General features: G+C 39.4%; 1 protein-coding gene across 3 annotated transcripts in view; it reads right to left on the bottom strand.

The window, feature by feature from the left end:
* Positions 1 to 333: 333 nt before the first annotated feature.
* cacnb4a (calcium channel, voltage-dependent, beta 4a subunit) overlaps positions 334 to 17,897 on the bottom strand; it is a 41,615-nt gene continuing 24,051 nt past the window's right edge. For 2 of the 3 annotated variants that reach the window (XM_074694659.1, XM_074694661.1), the window contains 12 exons: positions 8,775 to 8,894; positions 8,508 to 8,630; positions 7,341 to 7,468; positions 6,773 to 6,852; positions 6,667 to 6,686; positions 6,177 to 6,257; positions 3,668 to 3,726; positions 3,464 to 3,573; positions 3,196 to 3,347; positions 2,792 to 2,887; positions 2,468 to 2,644; positions 334 to 2,287 (listed from right to left, as the gene is read on the bottom strand). In XM_074694659.1, the coding sequence (XP_074550760.1) occupies positions 2,024 to 2,287; positions 2,468 to 2,644; positions 2,792 to 2,887; positions 3,196 to 3,347; positions 3,464 to 3,573; positions 3,668 to 3,726; positions 6,177 to 6,257; positions 6,667 to 6,686; positions 6,773 to 6,852; positions 7,341 to 7,468; positions 8,508 to 8,630; positions 8,775 to 8,894 (1,410 nt within the window). In that variant the 3' untranslated portion in view covers positions 334 to 2,023. The remainder of the gene's footprint in view (positions 2,288 to 2,467; positions 2,645 to 2,791; positions 2,888 to 3,195; positions 3,348 to 3,463; positions 3,574 to 3,667; positions 3,727 to 6,176; positions 6,258 to 6,666; positions 6,687 to 6,772; positions 6,853 to 7,340; positions 7,469 to 8,507; positions 8,631 to 8,774; positions 8,895 to 17,897) is intronic. The other variant, XM_074694660.1, reaches the window with a different exon arrangement.

Genomic DNA, 17,897 nt, shown 5'->3' with positions numbered 1-17,897 from the left:
TTTAAGCGTATATATCTATTTATTCCTAATATCTAAGTGCCTTCAAATAATTATATTCATCTCATACTGACCGTCTGATATGGAGAGTATATATCTGATAATACGAAAGAGTGTGTATGTATATATATATATATATATATATATATATATATATATATATATATATATATATATATATATATATATATATATATATATATATATATATATATATGTGTGTGTGTGTGTGTGTGTGTGTGTGTGTGTGTGTGTGTGAAAAAGACAGCACACGTCCATGTGTGTGTGTGTAATACTGAACTTAAAACAGTACAATCCATACAACAGCATTAGGGCAGTTTATTTCATTACAATTGTAAAATGACAGTGCACACAAACTTCTAATAAATGCATCATTCTCTCACAGGCAGTATTTAACTTTTCTTTTAAACTGTTGCTCCAGAGTATTGAACCAACAACAACAACAAAAGCTACTGTGGACGGCAGATAAGAACTGAAGTCTTCATGTTAATCAAGAGCACAAAGAGATCATTAGCCAATGAACAGTCTGAAAATAAAAGATATGTTGTACAAAGTTCAGATATTTTACTTGTGTATTTTCTGGCAGCATTCAAGTAAGTTTTCTTTTGATTGAAAGTTCTGGGAACTGTTCGTCATTTCCAGAAAAGAACATGTAAAAGACATTTTTGATGAATGCAGTGTTGTCCTGCTGAAGTGCTTTCACATCATTCAATAAAACTCAGGTTTAATACAAAGCCACCGCTGTGTGTAAGGAGAGGAAAGAGTGAAAATGCTACTCAAAGAAAATATGTAAATTTGTTTTCATAAAATCTGTTATAATAAAATTCTGGAGGAATGTTTTGGCTTTGCAGGGACATAACTGGAATGTTTTATCTTGTGTATTGAAAGTCAAACCTTGAATAAGGCGTCTCGAGTTGGACTGTATTTGCACATGGAAGCCCTCTGAATCGATCACTCCTGCAACTCCTGCAAATTTCCTGACTCTTCTTTACTGAAACACTCCATCATATAAGATGTAGGTTTTTGAAACACTTGAGGTGCAATCATAACAACTAAAAACAAATCTTTCTCAGACGGGCTGGGCCTGAAAGGTTACATCTATCAGGACTCCTCCACATCATCTAAACCACCTCTGATTCCTGAGGTTTGGAGCTTTTAAATATATTAGCATCTGGATTTAAATATATATCTGTCTATTCGATATGGCTACTGACAAAAATAGCATTAAGAATTATCAAACCTCTTCTCTGATGTGTTGAGTATAAGTATCTGTGTGTTTTTCGTATATTTCTCTCTTGTGTGGATGAAAAAGTGGCATTCAAATGAACAAAAAGAGGACACAGAGAACAAAACACCAACTATCTTCAAAACAAATGTTAAAATCTCTGGATTTAGGAACAGGCTTCCACACACTTATTACACTCACATCGAGGACAGTGGCAAACAAACTGGAGGAGCATTAAAGATGCATCATATTCTGCTTCGAGCAGCTCCTGGACACGTGCAAACTGGTTCTGTGCTCATCATCATCATCATCATCATCATCACCGCTGGATGATTTTGCTGTCTGGCTGAGGCAAGTAGTGACCTGTACAGTCTTACCTGCATGCTACAGTAACAGCTGATGGCAGGGAGGGTCCAGAAGAGCCTATATCGAACACCTGCTAGTACACTTCACTCACAGGCAACATCTGGGGAATAATAAGATCAGGTCCAGCTCCAGTCCTCTAAAACTCGTCTAATCTTGTGCTACTTTCAGATTCAGTCCCTTCCCTGGTTCACATCAAAGCAAAAAGCAGGTTTTATTTATTTTTTAGGTTCATATGCTCATTTGGCAGGAGCCAAGGCCAGAGGGAGAAAAGGTACTACACATCAACACGAGGTTGTTGAGGTCCAGATGAGTGTAGTAGTTTCTTCATGTTACAGCAAACAGCCTTGACTCTTATGACCGTAAAGGTTGGTAAGAGAAAGACAGGCCTACACTTGGTTTACAGACGGCCACAGCTCAAAGCCGCTGCCTGGAGTCGTGGTTGTAGCCCCCAGGTGATCCTCGGTTACGATGAGGCTTGTAAGAATCCTGGTAGGGGTCCTGGTAGTCCTCTTCCACCAGAGGGGAGTGGTCCCTGCTGTGCTGCGAGCCCGAGGACAAGCGGTTGCGGTTTTTCCGCGCCCGCTCGTTGTGGTAGTTCTCGTCAGCGGGCATCAGGCTGCGGCGTTCAACAGGGGAGTGGTCTGATGTCGTGTGGTTGCTGTTGCGGTTTCTTTGGGCCTGTTGGAGAAAAAACAACTCAGATTCAAAGTCTCAACCTTACATTTAATTCAGCATGATCTACATGAAAACACATTTCTGATGCGTAATTAAAGAGAAATGGCTTTAAGCGTTTGTGAAACACTCACAAAAGAAGAATAAAAGACAATTTTGTATGAATCTCCTGTCTGACAAGTTCACCTGAATGGCAGCAGGATAGGGGGCGAGCGCTGTGGAGCCCAGATTGCGTCCCAGCAGGGGGTTGAGTGGTGTGCTTAGTGAAGTATGTGTAGCACGCCAGTATGCCTCCAGGTACTCTGCCAGGTGTTCACACGCATCCTCCAGCTGGTTCTCATCCAGGATTATATCAAACATCTCCTGTGGTCGGGGAGGGAGACGGGGAAGTTTAGCTGCTGCCTCTGAACATGAATTTCTTTCCTTGTGTCTCACGATTCATAACGCAGAACACGACTCAGCTGAAAAGTTGTTTCTCTAGATTTAAGAAGGTCTTTGAAGTTTACTCACGGTGGGACACTGTGCTAGTTTTTCTGCCGCAACAAGCTGCACATTCAGGTGTTTGCTCTGAGACTTTCCTCTTGATTTGATCAGTCGCTGGAGCACCTGAGGGAAGCACATGCAGAGGGAAATACCTCCAGTTACAGAATAAAACACCACTCTATACAGGCTGATACCAGTTGTAACAAGACAGTTACATCAGGGATCAAAATCTTCAATACTGGGATTCTTTTCAACATTTTACACTGTCTAACAGGCAAATATATTTATTGCAGTGAGTCTTATTTCTTTAATTATCAAGAGATTGCAACTGCAGCTTGAAGACTGTTTACAGTGATCATTGAGGATGCAGCAGATGCTAAACCAGACCGGTTTATTGGTCGGCGCTGCAGTATCAAAGCCTTCTATCTTACCTTAGGCGAGGACACCTTCACATGGACGATAATTGGTGCTAATGAGGTCTTGATGAGCTGAGCAGGATGGTTAATGGTGTCTGCATCCAACACCACCAGCTGCAGGGACCTGGCCAGCTCGAAGATCCTCTCTATCTCACTCTGGACCTCAGCTACAGAAACACAAACAGCATAAAGCAGAAACGTAACCCTGAGGAAGAGAATTTAACAAGATGCACAACACCTACGAGACATGCACATCATTGAGTGACAGTTCCTGTGGCTTTACCAAGGCTGGAGCGGGTGTTGGATCTCTCAATGATGGCCCTCTTACTGGGGTTGTTTAGTACTGACCTCTTGGCCAATGATATGTCAGCTGTTACCCTTGTGATGGATATCCTGAAAGAACACATCACACACATTTCATCCAGAGCGAAGTGACAGACGGATGATACGCTGTGAGATGGATGCTGCTTGGTTTATAGCTGCTCACCTCCCGTCAAACCTGTGCTTCAGGAAGTCAAAGAGCGCCTTCTGCATCATATCTGTCACCTGGAACGATAAATCAGGGAGGAGGTAGGAGTTATGAGGAGAAAGAGGATGGAGGAAACAAGAGGACAAGGTGTCAGGGGAGTTGTAAGTGAACAAAAGACTTGTTCAACATGAGCTTCATGAGTTTGTTGTGTTTCGTGTTTTGATCCAAATAAAAATGTCTCATCCACAGAGGAAACCTTTGACTCCCTGAATATAATCTGTTCACCTCCATTTTTCTAAACCATCTTTTTTATAATTTCCAGTCATGCTCCATTTTTTAAAACTAATGCAGTTTACCCAGAAGGTTGTTACCATGGCAACACTAGAATGGGAGGCTGAGGCTGATTCCATGACAACTGACTCCAGCTCCCATCAGCACCTCCTTGGCCTCCTTTATTGTTGCCCTGTGGTTCTGATGGTAACTGATAATCAATAAGCTCTTCCAGCTAAGAGATTGTATCTCTGCTGCTTTGGAGCAAAAATAAACAGATGTGGAAACGTGAGAACATAAGACATGATGCTACACGAGGACGAGCAGCCCGGGGCGTGAAATATCGATTATGATCTTAAATCCAGAATGGTCACTCAAGGAAAACCATTAGAAAGGGGGTACTAGAAGATCCCATTGTTGTTGAGGACAATCATTAAACCTTAGTGCTCTCTGGAGGCAGAGCGACAGTTTGGGGGATTAAAGTGTGAGACAAAAATAATCCTTTCAGGAGGAGGATCACTTTCACAAGGTAACACCAAATCTTATATCTTTTTAATTTTCTTTAATCTTTTTAAATTGTATTTTTATCTGGAATGGACAGATCAGTACAAAAGTATTACACCATTATTGAAGGTAAAATCAAGGTCCTTCTAGTTTTGCTTCGAGTCCACAACAGGAAGATGCAACATCATTTATTCTGACAGGAGTTTAAAGAGGAGGAATCACAATCCATCAGCCTGATTTTGCTCATATATTATTGAATGACCACTCTTCCCAGATATTATAAATTTCAACCAAATGATGAGAAGAAAATAAATAAATAAATAAATAAATAAATAATAGTGGATCCTTTTTAATCTCTTAAAGATAGAAATATCAGTTTACTCTGGATGATTTCTGTCAAACAAAGCTCAAATTAAAGATCTATTACATCTTAAGTAAAGCTGAAACAGTTTACATGAAACTATAAACAGAAAAAAATTAACAAGAATCAAGCAAAAATGAAATGATTACATTACAAAATAAGATTACCAGTGAGATCAAAAGAAGTGCTCTCTAGGGTGAAATACATATAATTCAGTTATTCCAAAATTCAGTAACATTTTTCCATTTGTAGTTTTTTTTTCGGAGGGTCAATTTTTCCATCTTAACAATCTCAAAAGTTATTCCAATTCAATCATCCAAGGAGAGATGAATCGGACTTAACCATCTCTTTGTAACTGTTGTAAGAGTAGTTGCATCAGCTTAACCCTTTGATGCCTGTTACTGCAAATTTGTGACACACCCTGTCAGGTCTTGATGCAGCTAATATGATACCTATTGATTCATATTCTACACAAACCAAAGATTGTATTAAATCCACTATGTCACATTATATTAGTCAAGGGATGAACTTCTCATGTCTATATATAATATAACTTAGCTATTAGCTAAGTTATATTACAGCCATAGCTATATAGCTGTGTGTACTTTACTCAAATTTACAATCTCTGCTTAATTTAACATCTGTAAGAATCCAAAAACATATAAAAAACAATCTATTTTTATAATTGTTAGTTAATTCAGGCAGTAAGGGGTTAAAGATGCTATGAGGAGGATCTGTTTTAACTGCGCTCCCTCGCCACCTTGTGGCCCGGAGCCTCGGCACACTGTGGTAACTTTCAGTTGCTACGGTTTGAAATGTGACATCAAGCGAATGTCCTAGCAGCCAGCTACATGTTAGCCGGGTGCGCCAACTTATCTGCTGGCTAACGTGACAACAAGTAAACACTAAGTACATCCTGGTTAGCCTGAGCTAATTTAGGCTAATTAGCCTTTAGCTCATGCTCTATCTCTCTCCTGTTTCTCTTTCTTCTGCTCTTCTGTCCTTTTTCTGACAGACAGTTAGGCTCCAGTGTCCACCATCACTACAAAATTAATCACAGGAATTGTTTTTAGCAGAGAGAAACTCAGATCTCTGTGCTATAGAGACCTGGATGTGCCATAGATCAATCCAGTCCTGGACGACCTAAACTGGAAGCTAAGAATTAGCAATTTAAAACCGTCTGTAACCAGAAGTATTGACGCCGATAATCTCATTTTAAAGTGTGGATTATGTCAGGTAATTATTTAGAAGGGAGACTTTTTAAAGATCACTTTCAAACCCCTCACACCCCTTTAATTTCACTTCTATGTCCTTTAAAAGAAACAAAACTTAGATATAAAGCCTTAAAGCTCTGAGGAACTTGAGAGTTAAAAACAGAGCAGAGTGTCTCACCTCATAACCTTTCAGAGACGGACCCACCAGGACGACAGGCCTCATGGAGGGAACCACGTCATACGGAGGGATGTGCTCAGCCTGGACAGTCGAGGATTAACATTAGAAAGTTAACGTCAGTAAAGTTTATATTTTCCTAACTTTGAGCAGTTTCACTTCATCAGTTACAGAATTTTGATTTGATTTACAGACACATCATCTTGGAACAGGATGAGCAGGGTGAGCTGTTTGTCACTTTTGAGAAGAGTCACTTCTTAGAATCTGACTCAGAGGCAGCGAGGGATTAATTTATTCTAACCCGCTGACTTGGCGTGACTGAAATCAGAGTGGACTCTGTGCTCCTCAGTGTTTACGGATCTGAAAAATGTCTGAAAGTCTGAAAACTTTCCTTAAACCAAGATGATGCAATTACAGAAAGTGATTTGTTTACCATACTTGGGGATATTTCTTTATGATTAAAACAAGTAAGTGAAGAAAAAGCTGTACTCACCACTTTTTGTTTCTGCTTTCCTGTAAAAAAAAAGAAGGAACAGATAAATTGATGGTGCATACCTGACTTCTCACAACTCATCATGAATCAGAAAGAGGAGACCAACCTGCTGAGTTTGGGTTTGGTTTGAATGTTCCCGACACCATATCTCCCAGACTGGAGGAGGAATTCCCGCTGGACTTGCTGCTAAAATAAAAAGGAGGAAGAGTTTATTAACGCAACCAGCCAGCAGGGGGAGCTCCAAATGTTTTGACTTCACTCCCAAGGTCTTATATAGTCTGTAACTGACTCATTATTCTGTATTTGAAAGCGTGTTTTTATCAGGGTCTAAGGGGAAAGAGTTTCCTGCTATAAAAAAAATAAAGAGGAATGAAAATGACTCCTTTAATATTTTAACTGCGAACCTGGAGACAGTCAGCATCTCTAATCGCCTCTTTGGCGGAAACCCATCGCCCCATCTGATGGAAAAATCAGCTCTGGCTCTGATCCAGGCACACCTCTGAGGTTTGGACCACACTTCACAGCTTGGCTTTTATCCATCTGACTTCCTCCCTATCTGTCGCTTCTTCTGACTGCCAGGTTTACTCATCCCTGAAGTGCCTCTCTCCACAACATGTCCCCGAATACTCAGACTCTCTTTATCCCTTCTGAGTCGCGTCTTCTCTGCTACTCACCCGTGGAAGCGTCCTCTCTTCTGCTCCTGCTGCAGGCGGATGTTTTCGAGCTTCAGCGGGCTCGGGATGAAGCCGATGTCGCAGCCTTCTTTCACCAGACGTCCGATCCACCAGTCGTTGTTGTACTTCTGTAGATCGGAGGTATAAGAGGAAGGTTAAACCTTGTTTATCTCTCCAGGTCCTGGCAGCTGGATTCCAAACAGTGTTTTAGAAAAAAGCAACAAGGCTCCTGACACATCTTAAATTGTGTAGACAAGGTGAGGCAGAGAAAGCATGACCTTAGAGCGGAGCGCCATCTGGCCCGCTGAGAAAATGTGTACAACAGGATGGCAGCTGTGCAGCTAAAGACGAATTAGGAAGATCAGAGTCCTGAACAGCTGCTGCAGACTCTCCAGGCCGAGTTTCCAAGATTAGGATAAACTTAGATGCTTTGATATTTCACATAAAATGACTGAAGCTGTGTCAAAAAGTTTGACTTGTTGCTTCATGATGCTTGGCGCCGCCCTGTTGGTTATGGCTGGCTTCCTTGTCCGTTTCTTGTAATTTTTTCATCTCCTTTTTGTCATCTTTATATTTGTATCAGCTCATTTGCTGGTCGTGGACACCAAACTGGTTTTATCTTCAGTGATATTTTTACTTTTTTTGCTCCTGTGTTTGTCTGGAGATCCTACATGTAACCATGGCTGCATTGTTTACATCCGAAATCAGCTGTTAGCAGCCTGTAGCATGTCAGTGCTAACTGGTGCAAGGCCAGATGTTTCCCACAAGGTGAGGAGAAGGAGGTGAGGACGACGTGCTGGTTCTCAGGTGTGAGCTAAGAAGTGACGACATGGACCTGTCCTTCCATCCATCGTAATTGGGAACGTAAGATCTATCTCCAATAAGATGGACGAGCTAGATGTGCTAACCCAGCATCATGCTATTCACAGACATGGCTAATGGAGAAGCTCAGTCCTGGACCCTGTGGAGGTGGAGGCTGGCTGACTGGACAATAATGGACAAGCTGTCACCATCGATTTTCTTATGGAGCTTTTTGCACTTTCTATACACTTTCTTACTTTTGTTTTCTCGATTGCTGCTGCGACTCCTCCTGAATTTCCCCTCGGAGATAAATAAAGTGTTTTCTATTCTATTCTATATCTTAATTCAGTCCCTGACGCCTCCTACCTCCTTGATATGGAGGAAATCCTTGGCGTCAAAGTTGACGGCAGTGCCTGCCACAGGAACATCCTCATCCAGAGCGCCGCAGTAGCTGACGTTTGTCCTCACAGCAAACGCAACAGTTTTAGTCTAAAAACAGAGAAGAGAGGAGAAGTGATACGATAAACAGACAGATCAGATTTTTTTAAAGAAAAAAGTTTATTTATTGTATTGTTTAATAGGATTCAAAGGAAAGTAGAAGGCGCTACTTTCCTGAAAAACAGTCAAACTGACCTTCGCCCTTTCGAGCTGAACAGTGGCCTGCTGCTCCCGCTCCTGCCGGCCGCCCTCCTTCTCCTCCTCCAGGGACACATCTGAGTCAGACGGTCGGCTTGTGTAGGAATCAGCTGAGCCCTGAAGAAGAAGAAGACAGGATTGTGTTGTTACAGGAAGTGACAATACTTTCAAGTAAAAAACCACAGGGTAGGAAAGACTTTATTCACATGACGCAGATTAACTTTGACATCCGAGAGGGCAAAACCCAACAATGAAACAAAACACATTTTTACACAAACAAGGACGAATAGATGACAAAAGTCTTTCTCTTAAATCTCTTGAAGAAGTAGGAGGTGTGTGTATCTGTGTCACATGTCTGGTTGTATTCCTCTCCACCCCGGATCAAAGGCTGACAGATTAAAGATGACAACCGCTGTGAGTGAAGGTTCAGAGAGGTGCTGTTTTTATTTTTAGTCAAAAGGAAATCCTGCTTCATTATCTCTGTAGCCATGGGAACTGGAGTAAATATGAATATTGATGACACAGAGGGGAAACCCTTTTGTCTGCAGCTCTTGATGAAAAAACTAAACCTGAGATGCAGATCTGCACTCACCTCTCTGAATAATGACTAGAACAGGAAACGATCTACATGTTTACCAATCAACCTGTAGGCATCCTGGGACATCTGACACAGCTGATCATGCTCTGATCACGTCCATCGACTGACATCTATCATCCAATCCCAGCCTCTTTATCATGCATCAGTCGCAGCATTTTGTCGTAATGTTTCAAACTTTCAAGAATGGTAAAAAAATACTCATGGAAAACTTCATTAATCATGCCTGTCTTGGATTTTATTGTCTGTTATTTTTATTGAAAGGATCCAATCTGTGGTGCATCTTTTCGATTTTTTTAAGGTTTATCAGAGTGATATTCAAAGTGGAGTCCAGGGGAATGGATAAAAAAGAAATGTTTGTTGAAATTAAGACCCTCCAACTTTTCATGCATGGATAGAAGTTTGCAAATTTACAAGGATGAGAAGAGGATGACAGTTTTTTTTATTTTCAAAATAGAAAAAAATGTATCATCTGAGAAGGATTAACTTCATTGAATCTGATTAGCCTTTGTTTGTTTGTGTGATTCTACTTGTTTTGCTTCTTTTTAGATCCTCCAGAGGATACGTCTTGGCACACGCAGCAGACGTATGTTGGATGTGTTTAGTCACTGAAATACACTTCATCAAGATGCACGCTGCTCCTCCGCTTAAAGGAACTGTGAGGAGTTTGAAAGCGATCTTGAAAAAGTCTCCCTTCTCGATATTTGCCTGATCATAATCCACACTTAAAAAGGTTACAGGTTATTTCTAAATGCTACTTCTTAACTTCCCGATCAGGTTGATTTACCGCACGTCCAAGTCTCTATGGCAACACCACGCCGGCTGATTAAGTTTAGTAGTGAGAAGAGAGATCTGTGTTTTTTTCTGCTGAAAACAATTTCTGTGATTAATTTTGTAGTGGTGGTGGACACTGGAGTCTAACTGTCAGACAGAAAAAGGACAGAAGAGCAGAAGAAAGAGAAGCAGAGATAGAGCTAAAGGCTTAAAGGGCTAAGCTGTTTGTGCTAATGTTGACTCCAACCCACAGTCAGTAGTTATTCTGCAGTGGTCAGTTCAAATTTTAGAAAAATTTTGCATAGCTTTGAAATCTTTAAAAAACTTTGCAAATTTATGAAAATTTTAAAGAATATTGCAAAGTTTTGGAATTTGAAAAAAAAATTGCAGTTTTGAAATTTTTTTTTGCTAAGTTTGGAAAATTTTTAAGAAAATTTGCAAAGTTTTTAATTTTTTTTAAAAAAATTGCAGTTTTTAAATTAAAAAAAGTTGCAAAGTTTTGACACTTTTGAAGAATTTAGCAAAGTTTTGAAATTTTAAAAAATTTTTTGCAAAGTTTTGAAATTTTTGAAAAAATTTGCATAGCCTTGAAGTTTTTTGAAAAAGTTTGCAAAGTTTTGAAATTTGAAAAAAATTACAGTTTTGAAAAATTCTTTTGCAAAGTTTAGAAATTTTTGAAATTTTTGAAGAATTTTGCAAAGTGTTGAACAAAAAAGACATTTTGCATTTTTGAAAATTTTCTAAAAAATTTTGCAGTTTTGAAATTTTTGAAAATTTTTGCATAGTTTTAACACTTTTTTAAAAATTTTGCAACTTTTTGAAATTTCATAAAACACCTTATTTCCATTTTTAAAAATATGCTCAAATGTATTAAAAATAAAACATAATTTTATAAACACAAAAACATAATTTTTTAGATAATTTTCCAGTAGATTTTTTACTATGTATAGATTTTATACACTTTTTATCTTTTTTTGTGAAGATAAAGTAGATTTTGTGTCTCCAAAATGACTGTAATCCATGTGAGCTGAGGCAGACCCCTCATCTTGTAGGAAGACTTTTTTCAAGATCTCTTAAAAACTGTTCACAGTCCCTTTGAAATGGCTCCTTTCCTGCATGTCACTCCCCTTTCTTACCCTGTTTTCTGATGCTGCTCTTTCCTCTTCTGAGAAAACGATGTGCAGATTGGATATTTGCTTTATTTGCATTGACATTTGTTAAGCTTTGAGAAAACACCTCATCTCTGCAAAATCTGTTCATCTTGCAGCAGCAGGAACAGTGACAGCGCCTCTCTGAAATATGACTGCAGAGGATGTGGAGGACACGGTGAGGATTCCCTTTAAAGGCGCATCATAAAAGAAGTTACTGGTTGTATGTGGGGTGCGCTGAATACAAATGTATGTTGTTTCTCTTGGATAGCTCAGTCCGCCTCAGGGTGGAGATCAGTCTCATACCATCACTATCAGTGGAGTCATCTTCGTCCTAACTCCCCCACTCCCTCAGCCCTCATTAGCTACAAGTCAGCGGCTGGGTTAGAGCAGCAGTAAAAACACCCACCCAATCATTCAGGAAAGACAGAGAGAAGGAGAGAAAGAGAGGGAGGGAGGGATAGACGGCAAGATTATGACCCGAGGAGCCGAGGAAAACATAAACAGGAGCTCCAGTGGATGCACAGAGACACAGCTGTAAAGCCAGTTTTCCCTCCGCACAGAGAATTATTACAGCTCCAATGTGCTCATCAAGCTCCAGCATCACATCACACGGAGCCTGCAGTGAGGGGCGGGCCGGGCGCTGCTGAGGAGACGCTGTTTCAAGCCTCAGTGGTGATGATCACATCACATCACATCACATCCACAGCAGGTGCAGATCTTTAAACTTAGAGGAGTTAGACCTGGAGATCCACTTCAGACCAGAAACCATACATCTCCAACAACAGCTGACTCTGCAGAGCCCGCTGTAACGCCACACTTCAAAGTGACCTGACCTATTTACTGCATTATTCTACACACAGAGATGATGCATATATAACCACAGCGCGTTGGCCTGAGGGCTTTACCTTTGGCTGACCGCTGCTGTAGCTGTTTGTTCACCATATGGGAGATCTGGCTGCAGGTCAAAGCTTTTATGACTGCATGGTGTAAAAACAGATCTGTGCATTAAATATCTGGTTGAAAATACAACAATAGGGCTGTCATTTAATTCCCAAGAATGACTTATAGCTGGAGAAACAAAGAACTGTCATCTCTCAGAAACACTAATCCCTGCCTTGTCATTTTTTTTTTGCACTCTGGTTTGATAAGTATTCATTTTAAAGCTGTTTCCACCCATAAAACATCCACACACGTCTTTGTTTAACTTCTTTAAGCAGTTCCTGTACCTGCTCCTGTACATCACCTTGACTATCATGGCATCTGTTATTACTGGAGTTTGTTGAAGTGATTAAAGACGACATAAATCCCCCAAAGTGTGAATAAATTATCCAAAAATAAATGTGCAACGAACAGAAGCTATTGTTCAGATTTAGCTTGTTTATGAAGAGTTTAGGGATGGGTATTGATAAGATTTTGATACCAATGCCCTTATCGATCCGATCTTGTGTTTTTTCTGCACAAAAAGTAGCTTTACTTTTGTAATTGTGTTTGTATTTGTTTATTATTTCATAAACAGTCCTCTTCAATCTACTGAAGAAAGTAAAAGAGGCAGCTTTAGCCTTTGCGCCTAATTTCCAGTTGTAGTCCCTGGCCAAATGTCAATAGGCAACCTAAAAAAAAATTAAATACAATAAAATGCATTACATTTATAATAACATCAAGCCCAAACAAAAAAAAAAAAGATCAAATTAATTATAATTAATTATAATTAATTGATAAAATTAATTACAATATTTATTTACATTATAATTAATTTTGTCACGATCACTTTTATGTTTTTTTTCTTTTTTAATTGGGTTCTTATATATTACTTTTTTTTATTAATCCGTGTTATTTATCTCTTTATCTATTATTTCTGCGTAGACTTACCTTTACCGTTACCTTTATCTTTAATCTTGCAAAATGCAAATTTAAAAAAAGTAGCTTTACAGGTTTTCTGGGTAAACAACATTAGATTGAGTTTATACGTGAATAAATATGAAATTGGTCATCTGGACATCTCTGGTTGTAATTATACAGAACTAAGTAAAAAATTCTGTTGTGACGTTGACATACTGTTTTGAAAAATACTATTGACTCAGGTTTGCCATCTAGTGTCTCAAATTGGTTATAGCGTTATTCTAAGTTGTTTGAAACTTTTCTTTCATTTGCCTGTGAGCATTTTTGACATTTGGAGATCTCAGTATTTTTCAACAGAGAGTAACTGTTTTTGTAAATCAGTAAATGTTTCTGTGAGAAAAGTTGAAATTCTACTCTGAAGCCGAAGTAATACCTTTGTATGCTAGCATATCAATGCAATTTCACATATACGTTAGCATCAAGCTAGCACTTTTTGTTTATATTGTTTTTTTGTAAATGAATAGATTTTTACCATGTTGAATGTATTATATATAATTCTCCTATGAGATGGTAATGCTCATTCATTTGTGAGTTCAGTTCTTCAGTAAAACTTCAAGCTGAAAATCCTGAATCAGAGTTTTCTTGGGAAACATTAGCTAACTGCTAAGCTAAGACAGCTGCAGCAGACTAGTCAACATTAGGTCCCACAGCTCCAGCATATTATAATGATTCGATAAGACAGTTGTTAAGCACAAAGGCTAATGATGTCAATGGATTGAAACGTTTCTTATCGATTCTCAACAGGAACCAGTTTTTGAGTCACATCCCTACCTGAGTTAGCTCCTCTCTGTTAGCTACAGCCTCCAGTAATCCTGCAAAGAACAAAGCATTGTGCAGAATTCAGGAGCCTGCATTTAGTTTATGAGGCAATCAAGGATTTGCATCACTCTCATTTATTGGATGCTAAATTCATGACATGATGTTATTTAAACAAAAACAAATTGCAGTTCCTTGAGTGTCCACCTGGCTCTCAAAGCAAAGGAAAACCTATTTACACCCATATTAAAATACCTATTTTTGTGACAAAATGAATCATGTTTGTGTAAATTGACTCAACAAATGATACGAAATTTGTTTCTGTTTTTTTTTTGCATAATAAATGGCGGCAAAAAACAAAAACTCATTTAATCCCGAGCTGTAATAAATTCACATCCCAGCAGCATTTTCATGCCTCTCTTTCTCGTCCACTTCGCTGTTCCTCTCCCTCCTGTTTCTGTGATGAAGTAAGAAGTTTCTGCCATCTAACACCAGATCTGCGTGTTACACTACGGCTGAGTAATCACAGCATTAGCATAAACACTGGACGCCTGCCCCACAGGCAGCAAACAACAGGCTGAGGCTACAGACTCTGTGTGATAATTAACGCTCATCACTGCTTTCTAGGAGCTACAGGTACGAGGAGGCACCGTGTACAGTAACAGAAAGATTACCCAAGTTGTTGACAGTTAAATAAGAAGAGGCTGAAAAATTAAAACTAGCAGCAAAGTGTTGTATAACATGTAAGACCTACTATGAAAGTGAACCATGCATGATGTAAAGCTCTCCACAGTGCACTGCAACGGCCACTACATGAGCACCATGACATAGTACATGAGAGAGCTCATGAATTTTAATAACTTCTTTACTTTCATGTCGTAAAATTAAAGCTGTCTATCCCTCATCGGGCGATGCACAGTAACAGAAAGGCCCAACACTCAGCGTTCACCTTACCCAGATTGGAAAGGAATGAGATAATAAATCATACAAGAAGCTCGCAACAGGCGCAAGAAGAAGAAAGTACAACATCCGTATTCTGCACAGACCATACGACCTGATAATCTGGGTGTTGGTGAGGATTTCTGTGCTGGTTTTGGATTTAATGAGCAGGAAAAAAGTTTCTGAATCTTTATGAAACTTCCCACTGAGCAAAGAGATGTATTTTCACTTGGACGTCTAAAGCCCTTTGCTCACCAGCAACGTTCTTTCACTGAGCAAAATTGCAGCTTGAACTTTTCAGACCAATGTCAAATTTTCCAAATTTTCACTTGCGACAATTACACATCTGACCAATCAAAACACACATTATTGACAAGTCACACACCAAAACATTCAACACTGATTGTGTTCATGTCCCAGCACCCAGTTTCTTAATGACAAAAGACATAAAAACTACAAAGACGACGACTACAAAGACATCATTTGGAGGAAAATAGCTGCAGAGATTAAATGTGACGCCTCCAAATTTTTCGCAATTCCGTGCCTCTTATTCGTGTCACCGTTGGTATGCAAAGGCCTTAACGCTGGTCTGCTACTCCAGACCTCTTTTTCCAAGATCTATCGAACGTCTTTGTATCAGGTATTGGGTCGATACCAGCAGCGGATACTAAAGGCAAAAATAATCTTACGTGAAGTCAGTCCTCCTCACCAGTAGTTGGGGCTACATTGCTGTGGTTTGACTCCAGAGCAAATGTGCGTCAGGTCCTTTTCAGACGTGAATGAACCAGGGAGATTGAACAGTTTAACTGTTTTATTTTGCACTTTATTTTAAAAATTACCAAAACTCTGACAATTAGTTTGATTTTGCACTTTGGTTTACTCTCATAAACAAAACTCAAGAGTTGTTTGCGTTTTATTTTTGACTCAATGGCAGAGTGACTGTGCTGTTTTTGTTTAGATGATCTGTTCATCTTAATCATGTATTATAAGTACAAGTGGTATCAGTACTTGGTATTGGTGAGTACTCTAGTATCAGCCTAGTACCCAAGTCAAGTCGTACAGGTATTGGTCTGAAAAAGGGGAAAAAGTCGAATATCACTAGTTTTTATCCTCCTTCTAGTTCCTGTGTATAACTGTTGTCCAAATTCTCAAGGTGGGATACTTTCATTTTCCTACAGCTTCGTTTGATTTTCTCAGCAGCAGTTGGTAACTGTACGTTCCACATTTCCACTTAAAACCTGCTGCTACAGGAAAATGAACGGCCTCAGGATAACACATCACCATTTTAGGATGGAAAACAGGAAATGGAAACAAACAAAATATGCCTCTGATTCAAAAGTAATGTTTAAAATTAGACGTCCAAAAATGATGTTGAAAGGACGTCTTTTGAATGTCCCTTTGCTCAGTGGGCTCACTCACTCCTGCTTGAAAATCCACTTGACATTCAAATGTTGAACTGTATATTGACGTCCAAGTGGAGTCATGGTTAGACATCTAAATAACAAACCTAAATTGAAGGGAGAAAAAAATCAATGTATTTTAGTACTGGATTTTTTGTTCAAATTTTTTTTTTTTTTTTTTCATTTTAGTCTTTGTTTATAAACTGGATTGGAAAAAAAAATACCACTCTTCCCCAGCAGTGGGCAAAATGTTTCTCTGTGACTCATGATGTGCATTTCATGGGAAAATATGGCTCCTGATATAGTCTATAGACATCATCATCATCATTTAACTAACTTAAAAAAGCAAACTAAAAATCGTGAAAATTGTAAATATTGAAGAATTCCAATTTAAATCGAGTCGGAACCCCAAAAATCGTAATAAAATCGAATCGCGAGAATAGCATATCGTCTCAGCCCTAACGTTAAGTCAGTGGGTTAGTGGAGTTGTAGTTCAGGACATTGTCAGGACAGGAAACTCATGTTTTTAGCAAACTAGTAATCTCAAATGACAAACATCTCACTATCCTGTTTCATAGTCTGTTAATTTCTATTTTTTACAAGAGCTTGATGTTCTGCATTTCAGCAAAACAATGTCAGACAATGTTGTGTTGACTGTGTGGCAGGTGATGAAGTATGTGTGTATGTTTATGCTGGGTATCATGTTTCTGTGTGTTCCTGTGTCAACATACGGGAAGATAATATTCCAACTGTGTGCTCCCAGCCTTCATTTCCATCACAAAGGGTTTGTTCGACACCATGTAATGGGATAAATAGATCACACAACAGCTGATGGTTCAGACAAAGCTGGAATTCAACGAGTCAAAGCAACGCAATCAGATTAAAGAGATGCTGTGTACATAACCTTAATATAAAAAGTAGGGCAGTCAGTGTTAGCAAATGAAGCTTGGCCCATTTGAAATCTGAAATTAACTCTATGGGTTTTTTTTTTATTAGATGTTAGCAGTTTTTGCAGACCATAGTCAAGCTGCCGCAGTGTCTTCTTGCTTCCTGCTGTTGCCATGATGGAAAATAAACACGCCTTTAAGTATTCACTCACTATCTGAGATGCTTTGTGGCGTCACAGAGAGGATCTGGTATCCTATCTGCTGGCTGGGGGACGTTTGAAGTCCTGCAGACTCAGCCAAACGGGGTGAAAACTGGACCAAGCACAAATGTGTATCTAACAGATGATGGTACAGTCTGTCCCCCTCGCCGATGCTGCCATGCATCAAGAGGAACAGAGCCTCTGTCATATCTGGACATTGCAGAAGCACCATACACCCGTGATGTCCTGAGCATGTGAGTGTTTTTAAATAGCTGCTCCAGAAACCTGCGATCTGAAGATTTCTCATAAAAACCCTGAGAAATGTTCTGTAAGGAGCAGCGATACACTTCCTGACATGTGGCAGCAGCTATAAAGCTAAATGTGCACACAAACACATTAGAGAGTAAAGCTCACGGGAGCAGGAAACATGCTTACAAAGGCTTGTTTGACATCAGAACTATGGGATGATGTATTGCTCTGAATTCTGCTCCGTTCATCACTTCCTTCCCCTGCGATAGC

This window comes from Halichoeres trimaculatus, unplaced genomic scaffold (assembly GCF_033239565.1).
Source record: "Halichoeres trimaculatus isolate MK-OKI-2021-1 unplaced genomic scaffold, fHalTri1.1 fHalTri1_scaffold_19, whole genome shotgun sequence".
Lineage (NCBI taxonomy): Eukaryota > Metazoa > Chordata > Actinopteri > Labriformes > Labridae > Halichoeres > Halichoeres trimaculatus.
The sequence above is the reverse complement of the archived record's forward strand: the minus strand, read 5'-3'. Positions and strand labels throughout refer to the sequence as shown.